The sequence below is a fragment of the Pagrus major genome, chromosome 4 (assembly GCF_040436345.1).
Source record: "Pagrus major chromosome 4, Pma_NU_1.0".
NCBI lineage: Eukaryota > Metazoa > Chordata > Actinopteri > Spariformes > Sparidae > Pagrus > Pagrus major.
The window spans coordinates 5,617,183-5,637,602 of record NC_133218.1 but is presented as its reverse complement, the minus strand read 5'-3'; the positions used below and the strand labels follow the sequence as shown (position 1 = coordinate 5,637,602).

At 37.7% G+C, this 20,420-nt stretch overlaps 1 protein-coding gene across 1 annotated transcript in view; it reads left to right on the top strand.

Annotated features, from left to right (window-relative positions):
- Positions 1-20,420, top strand: part of map2k5 (mitogen-activated protein kinase kinase 5) — a 61,314-nt gene that overhangs the window by 26,671 nt on the left and 14,223 nt on the right. The window contains exons 17-21 of the mRNA XM_073464474.1: positions 2,682-2,711; positions 8,281-8,307; positions 8,650-8,682; positions 17,225-17,286; positions 18,422-18,467. Of these exons, the coding sequence (XP_073320575.1) occupies positions 2,682-2,711; positions 8,281-8,307; positions 8,650-8,682; positions 17,225-17,286; positions 18,422-18,467 (198 nt within the window). The remainder of the gene's footprint in view (positions 1-2,681; positions 2,712-8,280; positions 8,308-8,649; positions 8,683-17,224; positions 17,287-18,421; positions 18,468-20,420) is intronic.

The window sequence follows — 20,420 nt, the reverse complement described above, 5'->3', positions numbered from 1 at the left end:
CCCCCATTTTGTTCTCAGCAGGTGGTAATCGAGGGGGGGTTATTAACTAATAGCTGATGTTGTTTGATGAGGAAGTGTTATCAGCAGGAGGCCACTAAGCTTACCTCAAAGACAGAAAGTCTCAAGTTCTGCACGCTTCAGTAGCTTTAGCAGCATTTTCTCTGTGTCTACACTTGAATTCCATGCCATTAAGACACTGACAATGAAAAGATTAATATATGTTAATATATACATTAATACAGATGTACATATATACAAGACATGGATACGTTATCATGAGTGCCCGTGTAGTCCAATTTAGTTCAATCCAGCCATGCAAGAACTTCAGCCTTTGTGAAACATGTACTTTGTGTTTGCTTAACTCTCGTCCCATCAGTTCATGTGTTGTTATCATGGACTGCATTATATAACGTCAAGGATATATACTGTACACACACTTACACATTATCTGTTAGGGAGGTGGGTAAAATATTTGGCACAACCTAAAATATAAAGTTGATTAAATTGCCAATTTTTAAAGTTCAATGGATTTATGGATGGATTTACAGTTGCGGTCAAAAGTTTACATACATATACACAAAATGTATATCATGGCAGTCTTCAGTTCCAGTGATTTCTACAGCTCTCATTTTTCTGTGATGGAATGAGTGGAACACACACTACTTTGTCGCAAAAAACATTCGGGAAGTTTACTTCAAATCTGCATTCATTATAGGTCTTCTGAAAATGTGACCAAATCTGCTGGCTTGAAAATATACATAGAGAAACTTGAACAATCATTTGGGTGATTATAGAAAGTTGTGTGAATCAAATTTTCCTTGTAGCATGGCCTTTTAAAATTCCTCTGAGTGATTATGATTGATAACAGCTGATGACTTTTTTGGGCCCATTTAGATAGGTCTTGTTTGATACACCCACTAGACTTGGGGCGCGTTCACACCAGCCTTGTTTAGTCCGGTTAAACCGAACTCTGGAGCACTTGCCCCATGGTGCGGTTTGTTTGGGTCGGTGTGAACGCTGGCCTCGAACTCTGGTGCGGACCAAACAACCGCACCCTGGTCCGCTTCGTAGAGGTGGTCTCGGTCTGCTATCAAGCGAACTCCAGAGCGGATTATTTCTGGTGTTTACAGTATAGGGGCATTCATTCATTCATTCGTTCATTCATTCAAGGAGATGCATGGATTCTATAAACAAGAGCTGCTTTTATAATGAGCCAACTTTGTGATTTTTACACATTTGTGATTGTCTGCTTACCTCACTGGTCCCGCTTGTGTAGAAAAAACGTCATGGTAGGCCCTCATTATTGCCTGTCGTCTACTCCGGTACGATCGTCGGATCGCATAGCGTCTTCAGCGAAATGCATGGATCAAGACATTATTTAATGCCCGCTGCTCTATGAGGCGTTCATACGCGCGGTCCATTGAAGTTTGCGTGTAAGCGCTCCAGATCAGCACTAATGTAAAAATAAGCAGACGCTCCATGATGTACAGTAGGCTATTGATCTGATGTACAGATTTGCTGTCTACCCGCCTAAACAGTTTGACCAATAACAGAAGGGCGTTGCGGCCACGTGAGTTTTGTTTACAGATTTTGGTCCGTTTGAGTTTGGCCTTTGTGAACGCAAACCGGACCAACTCAAAATTGAAACAATGTATCATCCTCGCGTTGGTTCGGATTAAAATACGGACCTTTCACGGACCTTTAGGTGTGAACCCAACCTTAGACATTATTGATTTGAAAAAGTCAGGAAAGTCACCTGGAGCCATTTCAAAGCAGTTACAGGTCCCAAGATCAACTGTGCAAACAGCTTTTGTAAGTATGAAGTTCATGGCACAGTTGTGTCACTGCCACGACCAGGAAGAAAATGCAAACTATCACCTGCTGCTGTGAGAAAATTGGTCAGGATGGACAGATCTGGTGCTCTAAAGAAAGTAAATGGAATAATGAAGAAGGAGGATTATCTCCAAATTCTTCAGGAAAACCTAAAATCATCAGCCAGAAGATTGGGTCTTGGGTGCAGTTGGGTGTTCCAACAGGACAATGATCCCAAACACACATCAAAAGTGATAAAGTAATGGTTAAATCAGACTACAACTGAGGTTTTGGAATGGTCTTCCCAAGTCCTGACTTGAACCCCGTCGAGAACATGTGGATTGTGCTGAAGAAACACGTCCATGCCAGGAAGCCAACAAATTTAGTTGAAATTCACCGGTTCTGTCAGGAGGAGTGGTTAAAAATTTAGCCAGAGGACTACCAGAACCTTGTGGATCGCTATCCAAAACACTTAATTGAGGTCAAAATGGCCGAGGGACATTTAACCAAATATTAAATTTACTGTATGTATATTTTTGAGCCAGCAGATTTGGTCACATTTTCTGAAGACCCAGAATAAATTCAGATTTGAAGCAAACTTCATGAATGTTTTTTGTGACAAAGTAGTGTGTGTTCCACTCGTTCCATCACAGAAAAATGAGAGCTGTAGAAATCATTGGACTGCCATGATATACATTCTCTTGACAGGTGTATGTAAACTGTATGTGCTGTTTGATTTCTGTGTGTAGATATTGTCATAGACTCAGCACTAACTCAGTCTTTTTGAGTATTTTTAGATTGTTTCAAATCTCTAAAGAAAAGTCTAAGAATATCCTGTTGCATTGATAATTACTTTCTTCTTTACACAGTTGGCGCTCGGCATGTTCCCCTATCCACAGGTGAGAATTTTCACTGTTTTTTAATTTGTGTTTGAGACCAATTGTTGTTTTTATTTTTATTTCATTTTATTAAGAGCTGATTTGTGTAAACTAATTATGGCTGTAATGATTCCTCTTTTCAAGATGTCCTCACTTGTAAAGTGTTTGCATTTTATTTTTGAAATCAGATTTTCTACAAAAACAATTTAAAAAGTCATTTTTAAACAGATTTTTAAAATAAGTCATCATTTTTGTTTGAAGATTGTTTTCAATATTTTATATACCTTTTAAAGGTACTACAAGGAACTTCCATTTTTTTGTTGATTCTGGCTGCCCTGTGGACAAAAGATGTCGATGGTGAAACAAATCATTTTAGTTTTGGTGCTGAACCACCAGACTACAGAGCAGCATCTCTCCTTTGGCTGTGAGAGCCCTCAATTCATTCTCAGCACAAAGCCATAAAAACAAGTCTTAATTTGTTTTTACTTATCTGACAGGCGTCAAGTCTAATTTGATAATTGTACAGATACAGCCAGTGTCAGTGGCTTCTTGCTGATTGTCTCGTTTTCTTATGTAGCTCATATAGAGGCATCAGTATGAAATTGAAACCATTTCACGACCAGTTACTCCAAACTCCTTGTATACATTTAAAGATTCTCTCCAGTAAATGTTTTAAATGAAGAGATTTTGTAACAATTCCAAACCTCAAATTTGATCAAATGATTTTTTTTAAATATGCTTAAATACGAGGCACCAATCATAGTACAAGGCCCTGAATGAGACCAATAGGTCCGTTGACCTCAAAATATGATTTTCTGTCTGTTACTTTCTAGATTAGAAGCTCAGTGTTGACTTTAATTGTATAACTCTACTGTTTGGGTTCATTTTTTTCCCCTCATTACACTAAGTTAAAATCCTGCTCAAATGTAATTGCCGACCACAGAAGTGACTTCCCAATCCCATCAAGTCTTAATTAGCCCTTTAAGATGGGTTTATCTCACTAATCCCTAGCTGAGCAATCTAAATCTGGTTACCTCAGGTTACCTCCTGGCCACCCGCCTACAAGAAATGTGAGGGAGCAGACCTTCTCTAACGAACAGTTGCTCTTTTGAACTGTGAAACCTATCCTTTGAAACCCCATATTATGAAGATAAAAAAGTTATTTTTATTATTCTATACTCAGCCATGGACACTTGCTACAACCTCTCATTTTGTGTACAGTTTGATAAACAAGAAAAAAAAGACAAATGTCTTGACAGTGCTCTCTGTATTGGCACATTGCTGCATGCTTAACACATGCAACACTTGGACTGCTCCATCAGTTTAATGAAACTTCATTGCGGTTGAGTAAAGAAGCAGAGTGTGATGTAACCACTGCGCTTTCTGCCTTTGATTGCCAGAGTGACTGCTTCCTTCAGCATGGCAACAATCCTTCCTGGAAAAGATCACACCAATTTACTAAGCATTGAGTACAATTACATGTGCACTAGTATCCTGGTTACGATCCAGTTTTTGGAGTAAGCATCATATCCTGGTTTCAGTAACCTTTATAAGACCATATCCTGTTTGTGAGAACTCTGGATGTGCTACAAGCAGTAGTCCTGAAGAAACCAGGAAACTGCTGCATGTTAACACCTGATCCAGGTTTCTGAATGTTCTTTCTTGGTACAAAACAGAGTGACTGAGATAGTGACAACTACAGGCAGATGATCAAAGACCTGGATACTGATATGATCATGTGTACTGACAGATAAATAACCAAGCTTTTAATGTTCCATATAAACCTGTAACCTGAAAAACTGAGCATCTATGCAGTGTTGTGGATGTTAGTGTCAGTTACCTCAGTTTGAAGATGATGCATTAATGTGATCTATTTTGTGCTGTTAGAAACCCAAATGTGTTCTTACCAGAATTAATTTGGCATCTAGTCATATATTTCTACGGTGAACAGCCATCTGTGAGACAGACTACGGTTGTGATGTAGTGATCCACTTATTTTCTGTGTTGATCATTAATTCTCCATCCATGATGAAAATATGCAAACCCTTGTTAAAAGGATTACAGGTGTTTTTAAGGTGTAAATGTCACACAATGTGTGGAATGAGTATGACTTCAGCCTTGGGCACGTCTGATTTTAGAGTGTTCCTTCCTTCATCTAATGTTTCCATTATCATGTTAATTGTCAGTCTATTTTTACAAATTTGATCTACCGTCATTGATATAAATGTGATAGACAAAAGATTAGAAACATCTCAGTTTATAGTTCAGGCTCTCCACTGTCACGCGGCCTTCATAATCTCAGCGTTAATTTTACCCTAACTCCATATGGTACTGCAGACAGTTCACCTGCAGGCTGTAGCAGAGTGGTGTGGCGAGAGCGTTCGGATCCAGCTCGTGAGGCGCAGCCAGCCAAAGTCCTCGGGCCTAAGCTGTCATTTTTGCAGACGCTGGCACAGCTGTCTGTGCAAAACCCCCTGCTACACTTCACAGAGAACATTTTAGTACAGACTGAGGGAAAAGTTGGATAAGATGAGAGAGAGCAGGAGAGAGAGATTGGAAGAGAATCAATGCCATCAGAGTTTACTCTGCAGACTAGAGGAACATCCGGGATAAGTTGTTAAAGTTGAATTTGGCTTTGAGGCACTTTTGAAAAGCCAAATTTTAGCATTGTTTGAAATCTTTTGTTCAGTCTTTATAAGTGTGCTTGCCAGTTGCTTTAATTTGTGGATGTTGAGTTGATGCATTATCTCTCATTCATTCATTGTGTGTGTGTGTGTGTGTGTGTGTGTGTGTACGTACACACAGTGGAGTCATCACCTCATGTTTGTCATGATTAGAGATGGTCTCTTTAATTCCACTTCACCACATGTCGGGATTCATTTGCGTCCTTTGTCAGGAGTTAATGGAGTTTTTGCACGGCTCGCTCTGAAAGTCTTTGAAGACACCAGACCTGATGTGATGTGTATACAGCCGCCAGCACTATTGCTACTGATTGATTGGTTGTGTTTTTGTTTGCTCTGTGCTTGTTTTTGTTGTTTCTCTTTATTTTGTCATATTTTCTCAAATTTGAATGAATTTCTGGTTGAAATATCATGTCAGTTTTCTGTGTGTGTATTTCAGGAGCTTCCATTACACATCACTGCATCCATCAAACAGCATAGACGCTTTCCCTTTGTTACTTTGTTTTTTTTTTTTTGTTCAAGTAAGATGGAAAGGAAATGATTTTGCAGTATTTTGTACTGTATGTGTGTTGTAAACGGCGTTTGCTGGAATTTTTCACTACCTTACGCCCTCAAACTCTTTGTGGCGATATGTCTTCCATAGAGAAATTTGTAGAGATTTTATTTCAGTGTGTTAGGCTTCTTTTTTTATAGGCTTAAAATTAAACATTTTTGAATAACGCACAATGTCAGCATAACCAATTTGCTCTCTGTGCAGCTGATAAATGATTTTGATATAAGAATATTTTTTTGGAGGGTTTGGGCATTGAATAGGTGCACAATATGACCTGGGATGTGATCTAAAAGGGTTTAAAAGACAGTGATTTGTAAGATGCCATATTTTTTCTTGATATTTATCACCAATCATACAGAGGTTAGAAATCTAAATTTACTTCTCAGTGGGTTTTAGGTGGGCAGTATCCAAGCTTTTGGCAAAGAGCGGATGGTTGTCAGTTTGGTTGCGATCAGAGAAGAGCTGCAGCCGTGATGATTAACATTTTTTTGGTAGCACATCTCTGGTTGTTGTCAATCTAACCCTAAAGAAAGGCAGTCAGAAAAGGACCATTCACCATTTTTCCTTTCTAGGGTGGGACTGCCCACTTGCCCACACCAAAACATGCTTGTAAAGCTCTTATTCCCCATCCTTGAAGAAACTTCTTTGAAACCTTCTTTGACATTTTTGAAACCCTTGAGGAGTGTTTATTGAGTTTCTCTTAAAAGGAGCAGAAATCATTCGACATCTAAAAATGGAATTTGTGACTTCTTGTTTTCACACTGAGATATTTTCAAATAACGAATTAAGCTTGTTGAGCTTGATGGCTTGCAAATCGCAACAAAGCCACTTGAGTGCCTCATATCAGGGCCCGTCAACACAGTCGGGGCAAGAAGCTGATGTTCTGCTAAACTACAGTCATCACTTAGTGATAAACAAACAGTTATATAAGCTCTTATACACAGTCCTACTCCATACAAACATGGGTCCATTCCCACCTTCTGCATCAACACCTTTGCTTATCAAAAATCAATTAGTTTGTTCTTCATAGGTGAGGTATCAGTAAAAATATTGAAGAAACATTTTTAAATATATATTTCATATTGAAACAATTTTGTTTACCCTCAGGACAAACATTCAGATAATGATAGGTCTACCAGATAATCAGCCCACAGAGATGAGAGACTCCGTTAAGAGGGAAAGATAGGAAGGGATTATTAAACCTTTTGATACATGGTCAAGTTACCTAGTACAAGAAGAAAAAGTGCTCAATTATGCTTGAATAAGTTAGTCTCCCACTATCCAATTTCAACCCCTAGAGCAGCACGCAATTTTGTCCTAGTAATTATTTCTGAACAAATTAGTTTTCCATAGTTGCCTTTAATGTGTCTGAATCAAGCAAAACTGGATATAGAGGCAGTTTAGGAGTCTCTTGGTATTTGCAGAGTGTGAAAACCTGTATTTAATTGAGTGAATCAATAAGTGCTCTAATGCACTGTCAAAAGACCCGGAGAAATGAGCAATTTATTTACCAGACATTATTAGACATTTAGCTGAGCCCAGGTTTCAGGCTTTATATCATTTAGTCTATATGATGAAGTTATAAAGTTGGGTTTTTAGAGATTTAAACGGATTGTACTGATGAATTCAGTCCTGGGGGTTTAAATAGGAAAACTAGGTGCTTTCTGTTGTTTCGCTGTCATTTAAAGACTTTGTCTCAGAGGCCATGTCTAGATCTTCCAATTTAAAAGTTCCTATTCCAGCTCCATTTTCTTAAGGACTCTGACTGTAGAAAGTACACTTAGTAAGTCAAACAAGTATTGAATATCTCTGATGTCTTTTTCTATGTTTTGTTTCCTATGATTCCCAAGCCCACAGTAGTTACAGTATATGGGGGAATTTTTTTTTTTCAGCCCCTTCGAAGATCTGCTCTCAAATCACCTTTTCCTGTTTTTGCCTATTCATAAAACTGGCACCTGTAGCCTTGTTGTCATCGTACACTTTAGGTCGATATCTGTTTATTGTCAGTGTTTCACCTGTGACACACTGAGCATGCTCATCACAAAGCTCGCTCATACTGTTTGCAACAGTTATCCTGCATCCCAGCACATCTAGATAACCTGGAGGGCAGGAATAAAGTACTACTCTGAAAATTAGCATTAGTGGATCTTCTACCCCCATTCTCCTCAAATGAGAGCAGGGCCATTAACATTTGTGTGTTTTCATTATGTAAATGGTGTTAACGCATACTCACAAATTGCCAACAGGAAAGCAATAATTTTCTCCTAGTGATCATAATGTGTCCAAGTGCATCATCTTGATTATGACACGCTAATTACATATTGCCTCGTGCTTTCTTCTCTGTCTTGCCCTACAGATTCAGAAAAACCAAGGATCTTTAATGGTAAGTTTTATTGCAATAGAATAGGAGGAAAGGAAATAGAGGTCTCCCACACTATAGTCTGTTACTCTTGGTTGGCTCTCTCATTTGAAAGAACACCCAAATTGCATTTTTGCAATGAAATATTAGATCATGCTTAAACTGCTGGTATTACATTAGGTGCCATTATGGAGTAATAGAAACATTCAGGAGCTGAAGGATGGCTTTGCCTGAGCTCGCTGCATTTGATTAATCTAAGTAGATTCTTTCTTTTTTTTATCACACTATTGATTTTCCTTATTGCCAAGAAATTCCATGTAGGCTTACATGTTTTTTTTTCATCTCCCTGTGTCTCTCCTCTTCCAGCCTCTCCAGTTACTGCAATGCATCGTTGATGAGGTGAGTCGTCGTCTTATGTGCTTTTGCATCTAAAGTCAGTCCTAATGGCCCGGAAAGCTTATATTTTGTTTCCTAATGAAGCAAACCACTCAGGCGGCTTTGCTCCCCATTCACTCAACCCTTCACCCTATGCAACTGCCTCAGGCAATACACATATGCACACGCACATTACTGTAGAGGTTGGACCTGTCATGAGTGACACACACACACACACACACACACACACACACACACACACACACACACACACCACTGCTCTGAATGTTGTATACAACAGAGACAAATACCAAAGCAGACAAAAATATGTTTTATCAGGACTATTTCATGACAGCATGTGTTGTTTGGTTCTACTTTAAAAGACATAATGCTCACACAAACACACAACTAAAGAAACTGATAATAACACATGAGCACTGAGGTTCACGATGATTTTATTTTTTTTTCCGAACATATAAATGTTCATGTGTATAAAAGAAACAGTCAGACTGCATGAAACAAAAAAGTCTTTAAAAAAGAGACAAACAAAACCGCAACAGAAACATGAAAAATCTAACATGCATGATTTCATAAGATGTCATTTAAACCAACATATCTGTCAACTCAAAAGACAGGTGTCTGTCTCTTCGTTTAAAATTTAGATTTCATTCAGTCTCCGCTGTCTAATGATTTCCCAATTCCACGCTTGTAATTGATTTTAACACTGGGAATCTTGGACAAATGTCGTTATGAAAAATAAACAGAGAGGAGGAATATTACAAAGACTGTAATTAAATTACCTTTAAGTGATATCTTGGCTATTAATCAACCTCTTTATGAGTTTATTTAGGTAACATCTGATACTGAAATGCTCATATGGTACCTCTGTTTTTCCTAACACACACACAGTTTATCATTTATGTAACTTTAAAAGCTAGGCTACATCGCAGTGCTAGTGCAGTGGTGAGTCTAACCTGAAGAGTTTGATTTTTGATCCTACTAAACTGTGTCTGCGTACATGAATGTTTAAGGTCACATTACCTACATTTTTATCAAAAGCAGCAATCACAATCTTTTCTTCCTTCTCTCTTTTCTTCCCTGTCAGTTCTTTGCTGACCTACTATATAGAAGAAATACCACGACACCTCTTTAGGCTAACCCAACCCCCCCGAAACCCCCTCAACTGCTATCGCACATTAAGCATACAATGTCACTTGTCCTTAACTGCCTATAGATTGTCCGTAATTAATAATTAAATGCTTTTGGTTGTAATGGATTGACCCGAGCTGAACTGTTCATTAGTCAGCTAGACGGAGGCATCTGTCAAACTATTTTTCCTGTGCCTTTTCCTGTTCCTCCCCTTGAGGCGAGAGGACATTCTCTGTCGTCCCTAGCGAGCATTACTGTCCCAGCTAATGCAGTGCTTCAGAAGAAGAAGCAAGAGGATAAGCACTCTTAAGAAAGATGAAGTCGCTCAGAGAGAATGTAATGGTTGAGTACTGTACAAGAGTACACACACTTCAATGTACAGGAGAATTCGTAGAGAAGTGCTCCGTCTTAGGGTTCCTAGATCGTCGCCAGTTCAGGACCTCATTCACTGTGATCCCTCTACCTTGCTCGCAAGGCAATTTAAAGGATACAATTACCAAGCTGAAGTCCCCATCCTTAAGATGATATGCCTGCTAGATATGTGAAGGTTTTTAACAGAGCTCTTTTATCCATTGTAAAGTGCTCTCTGCGCACTTGCTGTGTTCTCCTCTACTTTTTAATACACAGTAGTGCACCCACCTCTCAAGAAACTTCGCCTTGACCATCTGGATTTTTACAAATTTTAGACTTATCACTAAATTACAATTTTATCAGATGTTTTAGAGGTTAGGGTTATTCTCTCAAAGTTGATTTCCTTTACAAATAATCACAATACCTTTTGATGAATTTAACAAAGGATCTTTTACTTGTTGCTGATACTTTGATTTTAATTTATCTTGATTTCAGCAAACAGAACTTTTTGGTAGTGGTCAGTGATGCTTGTGGTGTTCTCCAAGGATCCACCCTTGGCCCTCTATTGTCCTTTGTATAGACATAGATACAAAACTCAATACCATTGTTATGCAGATGACAAGAAATGTATCACCCATTAAAATCCAGCGAAGAAGGCAACTTTCATCATCATCATCATCCAAAAGCTAAATGAAAACAAAGTCTATCCAAATTTTACCAAATTGCTTACCTCCCATCTACAAATGTCAAACCTTGTTAGACTTGAGAGTAACCTTTAATTTGAAATTTGAAACATTTGTATGGATAAAGTGTATTATTATATTTTAACTCAATTTAGAAGCATTACGGGGCCCAATGAGTTTCTTATTTGTTTCCTTTATAAAAAAAATATAAACATAGACTCCCACTGATCCCACAGAGTAGTTAATTTAATGCTATGGTATTTTTAATTGAGCTAGACACACCTGACTTCAACATCATGGCAGGTGTGATAAATTATACCTGATTCACTGACATTTAGTAAGTATTGCCCATTCGTACATACAGTAGAAGTGATCCAAATACTTTTTATTTTCTTTAGGTGTGATGCTTTGATATTGTGTGTGGTTTGTTCACTGGGGATTTGAAAGTTGCTGTAATGGCTGAATGAGTAATAGGCTCCTGTGAGTAGATCATTAATATTATTGTAGCTAGAGGTGTGTGTATGGTGGGGGCTGGAGTGTGACAGTCTGCCTCTATTTTTTTCCTTCAACTTCTATCACACACACACAGTGAGACTTGGCTGAGAAAGGCTGAAATGAATATTTGAGTCTCATGAGGTTCAAAATAAAGACCAAATAAATATAAATATGATCATTAAATTAAGGTTTACAGTTAAATATACTCAAAGATTGTATTTTTCACCCCAGTGAATCTCAACACAAAGGTGGCTTCTCGGTAGTCTGTTAAAGAATTTGTTTTCAGCTCATAAAATGAGCTGTTGATCTTTGGTCGAGATGTGATAGTCTTACAAGTGCATAGCTGTGTGTACTGAAAAAATCTATATATTTCAATTAAAAATCTAATCGAATCATGACGGTAAAAAATTGTAAATCAAATTGAATTGTAGATTTGGAGAATAATGACACCCCTACTAGTCCTGCATATTCATTCAGAATCCCAACAAAATGGAAGCAGATGGAAATTTGTTAAAACTTGTATTAAAAAATTCAGAAGCAATATCTCATTCTAGAAACTGTGTCCCATTTTGTTGGGATAATCCACAGAACAAGCTGTCCACAGTTTCCGTAAGGTCCCTTTTCTTTAAAAGAAAGTTGTTGGAGTTAAAACTATAATTGAATTCTGAGATGGAGTCACAGAAGACAAAGTTATAGTAGTTATTGGGCATAACAAAATAAATATTCAGTGGAAGACTATGTAGAAAATGCTTTTATGCAAGGCCACCCCACCACGCAAACAACAAAACCTGGACTCCTTAATGAGGAGGGGAACATTTTTGCATCAGCTTTTGTTCATTTGGATGAGCATTTGGAGAAAACCAAAGGACACCATACCTCTGCGCCTGTATAATGGCCATGCAATATGAGGCTGTACTATAGGACAAGACACACCCTACAATCATTTTAGGGCTTGTTTGTACAAATATCAGCAATTCAAGTAAGGCCACAGAGAGGTGCACCTGTAATTTCTTTAAATTACCTATATTACATTTAAGTACATGCAATTATACCATAAGAAATGATTTATTCGTCTTTAGTTAGATGCTATAAGTACATGCCAAAGGAACATACATTATTCAGTTTAGGTCTTGAGAAGTTCTCTGTAGTTGTTCCTACCATCTGTCCACTGTCCACCCTCATTAATGTGCCTCTCTCTCCTCTATTTGTTGAATAGCAAGTGGCTCTACTAATAAAGAACTCCCACTTTATTTTCAAGCCTGTAATTACTGATCTAATTTTGCCTAATAATTGCTTCATGGCAATGACATGTATATTTACTCGTACCCTTGTACCCTCGTAGTGTGTGTTCTGTCTCATAGTGGAGTGCGTTGACAACCAGAGGAATAATTCACGCAGACCAGCCACTTTCATCAGGCTGCTTGTCTTTTGTGCTGTCGCCTGCTGCCACATCAAAGCTGCAGCGGTGTTCCTCTCAGCTGGAGACATGAATACATGCATAAATGTGTGTGTTTGTGTTTGTCTGCAAAAAAGGCGCGTGTGCATGCAAATATGTGGGGAAAGTGCAGAGAGAGATTTTGTATCAGATTTAGCCTACACAACATATAAATTAGTTGTGTTGTCAACACTTTACACAAACTGTGGGTCCAATTGATCCTGTTTTTCTGTGTGTGTGTGTGTGTGTGTGTGTGTGTGTGTGTGTGTACACTATACTACAGTGCTTGCAAATTATTTGGTACTCTCCTTCTAAATGGGGTGTACACTCAGGCTTGTGGTGTGCAGAGCTCAAGGGCATTTGTTTGTGCATGCCTGTGTGTGTATGTGCATGTGCTATGATATATTGCTCATCCAAGCGGCGGCAGCACTGTGAAGTGCAGTGAGATTAGAAGGGAACCCATTCCTTTGTTAATTTAAATGGGTTCATGCATCATGCTTTGCGGGAGCCTGCCGATCAGAGCATTAAGGAATGGCGAACACTGCCCAGAGGTGTTTTTAATGGCACAGCAGGGCTTCAGATGTAAAGAGGTTTAATTCCCTGCATTTGAATAAACGCCTGGTTGTGGACCCAGGTTTTATGAGTTTTGTGCACGTCTGAGTAGTTTGTGTATTTTTGTTCCTCTCTGAATATCATTGGATTTCACTGCTGTGCATATTTTGAATCTTTTACAACTTACAAATGCTGTACTATTCATCTAATGGTCAACTTACTTTTGATATTTTCTGATATTATTTACCTCCTGTGTCTGAGGTAAACATCCCTGTCTGTGTGTATATATATATATGTGTGTGTATATATATATATGTGTGTGTATATATATATATATATGTATATGTATGTATGTGTATATATATATGTATATATATATGTATATATATACATACATACATACCTGCCTATTGTTACATTTAATTTTGTCTATATTTTATTCTCTTGAAAAAATTACAGGAATTTCAAAGAAAAGGAAAATTTCTAGAAAGGAAAATCCTGTTCCTTTTCACACACACTTTCATATTTAGCTCCCCTCTGGAGTTTAACGGCACTAAGGCAGAGAATGAGAGTACAAGAGTGAATTTGACATCGCTATTGCTGTGCAGTGGTTAACATTTTTTCTCCAAGGATTTTGAAGTTAAAAATATGAATAAATATGAAGAGCTTTTCATGCCAACAGCCAAAGGTAGGGAAAGGAACACAGTGAGATGATGGAAATGGATGGAGTAATGAGATGAGGGGCAGTAATAGAGGGTCAGTGTGGCCCAGCTGTTCTACATGACACGGTTCATAGAGACTTCATTGACATCATGTAGAAAGCCTGACACACAAACACAGACACAAACACATTCACCGTACTATCGTTAATTTTGGCAACAATTTTCAGATTTATTCTTAGTCCTGAGATGCACTGTTCATGTGAGTTTAAGTCACATTTGGTCATTTTTGAATAGTAATAAGAAGAAAAATACACACATGGGAGAAGTTAGTCTTTCTAATACGTGATTAACATTGTAAAAGGGTCTGTTTCAACTCAAGCCTTCTTTTCATAACACTAACCAAGTAGTTTGGTTGTGAAACCTAATAAAACTGCACCAAAAAAACTGAAAACTGGATTTTGTTGCCTTTTGGTCAGATACAGTGATGGTCCTGGGGCAACATAAATTATGATGTTGTAGAGTCAACACCAATTTTAATTTTTCTACATCCACTTCAAAGTAAAAGGAAGGTTAAACATTTTGGGGAAATCGCCTTGTTGCTGCGAGTTAAATGAGTCGATCAATGTCACTTTCATGTCTGTACAATAAATATGAAGCTACCACCGGCTAACGTACAGTAACATTCAAGAGTTTGGAATCACCTGTTATGGTGATGTTTTTCTGCTTTTCTTTAGTAATAGCTATTTTCACAGAGATCTAAACAACATAATTGAGATACCAAATGTATCATTAATATTTGAAATAGTTTTGGCCCAAAAATATATGATTAAAATGTCCATTTCATAAATGTTCCACAGTGTTGCATGACATGGAAGGATACTGTTGGAACCCTTTTTCCCCCCAAATATTCTTAAATTTTGAATTTGTTTTCCAACTACGCTTATTCCTGCTCAACAGTCGTCTCAGTGGTTAGATTGAATAGGTTCAAACTGTGATTTGTCATCCATATTATGTTTAAGTGATACTAACTCTGATTCTAATAGTGCTGTTGACCAACTTTCTTATTGTATTTTAAAGTTTTAAGAATAGATTTGCTAAAGCAACACGCTTGTTAATTACACCTGACACTGAAACCGGAGCATGTTTATATTTGATGCATAGCTTCCAATTTCTTTTACCAGTGACTGGTGGTTCTGTACGTTCTCATTTAACTGTTGCTCAGAGGTATCTTTGTCTCTTCCTGCCCTTTCAATTAACGGCCTGGTTGAACCACTGTACAGCATTTTATTCTTAATGTACAAAACATCACTTTTTTTTGCAAACCCTTGCTAATTGATAAATTATTTTTGTAGAGAGTGCTTCCTACAACCTAACTGCATTAAAGACCATTACAAAATATCGAGTAGTTCTCTCAGTCATCTGAATGTAACAAATCAAGATTTTGTGGCAGGCATTTCCAAACTTTTGAACAGTGGTATAGTTTAGCACAAAGACTGGAAACATGGGTAAACAGCTGACCTGGCTCTGTCCAAAGATAAGGAAATTCATCTATCAGCACCTCTAAAGTTCACCAATTAACAACTTGTATCTCTTTTGTTTCATTTGCACAAAATAAAGTGTAAAACCAACAAATCTCTGTTTTATATTTTACAGAAGGAAATTTGTTTCAGCAAGAAATTTAATTAGCGCATTTTCCAAAATGTCAAACTTTTCTTTAAGTTGAAATACTTCACTGTGTCACATCTCCCTTGTGTAATCTTGTAATGTGTGACCCCCTGTTCTGATCAGTCATGTACTGTGCAAACCACACAGACTGCAAGACTCACATTAATTATAGGAATTAGTCAAAGTAGATTCACTTTTAACAATTACCAATAAATCCTGACTTGTACGACTGTTCTGAATAGCTTTTTCGTGCTTGTCATGTTCTTTTAGCTGTTTCAGCACTGGGCTTTGTACATCCATGGTGTAGAAATCCAAACGATGACAGCTTTAATATACAGCAGTTTCTCTTACATTTGCACTTTCACCTTTTGAATCACTGGATGTGTTGATTGGTTGACCCAACAAGAGAAACGTTGTGTCACCCAGCAGGTTTTGTGCATTAAGTTGACTGCCAATCACCACACAGTGCTGCCATGCATACAGAGGACAAAGAGTACACCGTGTAGCCTTGAGGTCAGACTCTAAAGTGTTCTTACAAGGTACTTAACGCTGAACCTCACTGAATCCAGGCTCTTCAGTGTTATCTACTCCTTGAGCAAATGTTGGATCAGTTGTATAGTGATATTTAAGTGTTGCACTTCATGTTATTCAACTAGTGCACCTTTGGGACCTTGTCTTTTTGAATAAAAAAAGAAAACCTTGTGGAAACCTCTTGGAGTGTTTTGGTGAAACCAGCAACATTTTTCCCTTTGCCATAACAACTTGGTGGTAGCTGGGTATCTGTTAAATTGTAACTATGTTTTTTCTGTCCCTAGTGGACCAAAATTAACCTGGATTAACCTGTAAACTTAGATTACATAACATTTTATCTTAGACCTCTGTTGCACCAAAATCCTGAAACCAGTTTTAATCTAATCATCAGGTTTAATTTAAACCTTTCTGGACTCAACATAAAGTTTTTATGATGATTTGAATTTTTATAGCACTACCAATTTAGCAACCATCCTGTTTTATAACTTAATCCAAAGGCTTATTTAGACCGTATGACAACAATGATGTGAGATGGGTCTGATAAAACCTTGGTCACAATGCAGTTTTTGTCAGAGTTGCCATATCTATTTGAGATGTGTGTTTTTTTAAAATTTTGTGATGATTTCATTTTAAACTTTGGTTTAAATCATTAAACTAATTAACCTAGTGTTTATTTAGATTGCAGAATACAGGAAGGATTAAAGGTCCACTTTGTAAGAAAGTAGATTTTTGATACTTTTGGATTGTAGGTCGGGTCGGTCGCCATCCCAAAGTGTCAGTATTTGATGAGTTGGGAATGAGACTCAAGATTCAACCTTCTTACAAAGTGGACCTTTCAGTTTATATGGGGTTTGATCATTTGAAATTCAATCTAAACTACGACAAACCCCAATCTTATTCTAAATAAATAAACCACCCTTAATCTATTTTTGCATTTAAGTCATGTGCACGTTGTGTCAGGATTCTTCAGTCAGTGCATCAAGTTGTGATCGTCACAGATTTAAATGCTCTTTGTTGTCTAAATCGTTCATTTCTTGTCACAGGATCCTCCAGTTCTTCCTGTCGGCCAGTTCAGTGAGAAGTTTGTTCACTTCATCACTCAGTGGTGAGTCACATCCTCTTACAGTTTAATACAATTTGTTTCTAAAAATGCCAGAAAGACAATATTTTAATTAACACCTTCAGATTTTAAATGGAATTGTGTCTGTGTTGAATGCTGTGTTGGCTATTGAATAGTTGTAGTGAATCTAGTTTGTATTAGCTTAATATGTTTGGCACAGTCAACCATCTGAGCCCCACAGAGCCAGACTGAACAATTACACAGACCACAAGCAGCATTTAGCATTAATGAACCAAATTATTGTAGATGAATCAAAGGTATACAATGGGATTAAAGTGTATTTGCCCTTGTGTGTTAATGCATTGTGGTTGTGATGGTTTTAGCTATGATTTTCGGTGCTGCTGATGTTGAATGAAAAGAGGAATGATTGATTTATCTAATGCAACAGGACAAAGACAATGTTTACCCTGAGTTTGCCTCTGATTCATTAGCCTCTTCTAACCTTTACAGTTGCACAAACATCTCCATACACACCCAAACCACATGTGCGCAGTGTGTGAGTGTGACACTCACTAGCTGGCTGTACCAGCTGTTGTTTACCCCCCATGCCTGCTTTATTTACTCAAACGAGGCACCTCTCTCTCAGGACACACTGAGGTACCCATGCCCTGCCCTGCCTTGTTGCAAGGCTAACACTATCTTCTCTCAGGCTATTCTTAGAGGGTTGTGGGCCATTCATTGTAATGTGTAAGCCAGTTACATGACTAACTGCAGACAGGCTCCTGCTGTAATTGCTTTAAGACCCGATATAGTTCGTTTTGACAGATTGTGTACATACACATATTAAGTACACTCACAGAAACACACACATTGACCCAATCTGTTTACTGCTTCACCTTTAGTGTGCTGAGGAATGAGAAATATTAATTGAAATTAGAAATATTAATTAAATGAGTTTATTTGAAATAAACGTGCTGTGTTGTGAGGTCATAGTGTTTATTGTATATCGAGCCTTTTCTTTCAGTTTCCATGGCATAAAAGGTTTGTTTCAAGCCTCCTCTTGAATATTCATTTATAAATGAATATTATGCCATTAAAATTAATATTACAACAAAAAAAATATCTTACACACAGTTTGAATAGTTTCTGGATATAAACTGTTGGTGTCTCTTTTTGTCAGTATGCGGCGACAACCCAAAGAGAGGCCTGCCCCCAATAACCTCATGGTAAGTTAAACCAAGCCTTCCATTAAACAGTTCCAAGGACCACAAAATATAAGTTTTGAATAACTGTGTTCAGAGGGTGATCATATTCATGCATTCAATAAAAATTCAATTAACATAATTGTATTATCTTGGTAGTTTAGGAGCATGCAGTTGTATTTTTCGCAATGATTGAGGTATTTTGGGTCAAGGACCATCGAATTTGTCATTGCTGTCTGGAAAGAACAGTAATGAACTTTTTGCTATCAATGAAAGATGTCAGAGAGAGGTTAGCAAGAAACCTTGGGGTAGGATTGAAACCTACTTCAGCGATAATTCGTTCAATTCATTGCATTGGAGGCAACTTAATGAATCAGGTCTGTTTGTACAAGAGTCAAATAATTATAGTTTACAAAAATTAAGTTTTATAGCCGAATGAAAATTCATCATTTTTAAGTTGTGTGTGTTTGTGTGTGTGTCTTTTGTTCATGTAATAGAATAATAAAAGTGAGCCCAACACCACAGACTTCTTATTTTTTTTAAATGTACCTGTACAGAACATAATAAATCCTAAAAGTTTGCTTTCATGTCTCATCTGCAAATTAGTGACAGGGAGTGACCATGACGTTTTTATGTTACTAATAAGTATAAATCACTTTTTTAAAATATAGTACACATCACCTTTCCCTTTTGTCATTTAGAATTACATATTTCCAGTTTTTTAGCTTGTACAACATTATTACTACTGATTAAGGTTACACTAAATAGCCTTTGAGCAGGTTTAGTTTTTATGTCCTCACTGAAATATAAAAAATTCTAATTAGACAGGCTCCATTACTCTCTTGACCCAAATATAATACAGTCACAATGGATGAAGATTATTCATACATTTCTATCAGGTCCCCAAGTAAATTAGGTACCTTCAGGTGTTGGTTCGGGTGAAGAATGTCTGAAGGTGTGAAGTTTAATTTTTTCTTATTAGCATTAGGTCACTGTGAAAGATGCCATCGATAAGTGCCACTTAAAACATACCAGCCCAGTTGCCAGAATAAAATGTTTTTACATTCCTGCAAACCACGGATACGTTGAGATTTGTACGTGTCATATGTATCATATCAACATTTCTACAATATGTGTTGTATCACATTCACATTTGATGTGTGTGAGCTGACTTAATGACAGGACAGGAGGGGAGGGGAGGGATTGTGGTGACGCGACAGGTGGGTGATACGGCGTCTCAACATTTGTAAAAGCGAAACCACTTGATATGTTTAACGAGACGTCAGAACATATTCCAGCCGTGTTTGGTCTGACAGAACCAGGCAAGCGAAAAACATAATCTTTTCCTAACCTATAACCAAATCGATTTTGTGCCTAACCTAACCAAATCATAAGCACAACGCTGTCACAACGTAACATATACAATTTAACCAAAACAAACATAAAGTTGCAACATAAAGAATTTCAAAGTTTTAACATATCTGTGGTCTGCAGAAATGTACGGTCATTTATTCTGCCTTTGTAATTTGAGTTGAATATACACAAGTATTTACAAAAGCAAAACATAGTCTAAAAAGAGATGGCAGTGTTGCACCATCTTTACTCAGCTTAACATAGTACATAGATATAGATTGTGTGCATTGTGGTGGTGATCCAGTTAAGTTTGATAGATAAGGGTGAGGACTTCACTAAAGTGTGTCTGGTGTGCAAGCTAAACCACATGCCTGCATCCCAGTGTGGACTTAATGATTTTCTCTGTTCTAGCATTATCAACCAAGGCTTCACCTGTCAGTCTGCACAAACTGCCTTTTAACAGGTGCAACACGCTCTGGTTTCTGTGTTAGGACCAAGGACAGCGACAGTTTGGTCCACAGAGAGAGGAGGGGCAGAGGTTTGTGTTGAGGGGGCGGAGGGCTGGAGGGTGTAAATGCAGAGCTGCTAACAGATTGTATGTTCTCAGTCTCACACCAGAAAGGA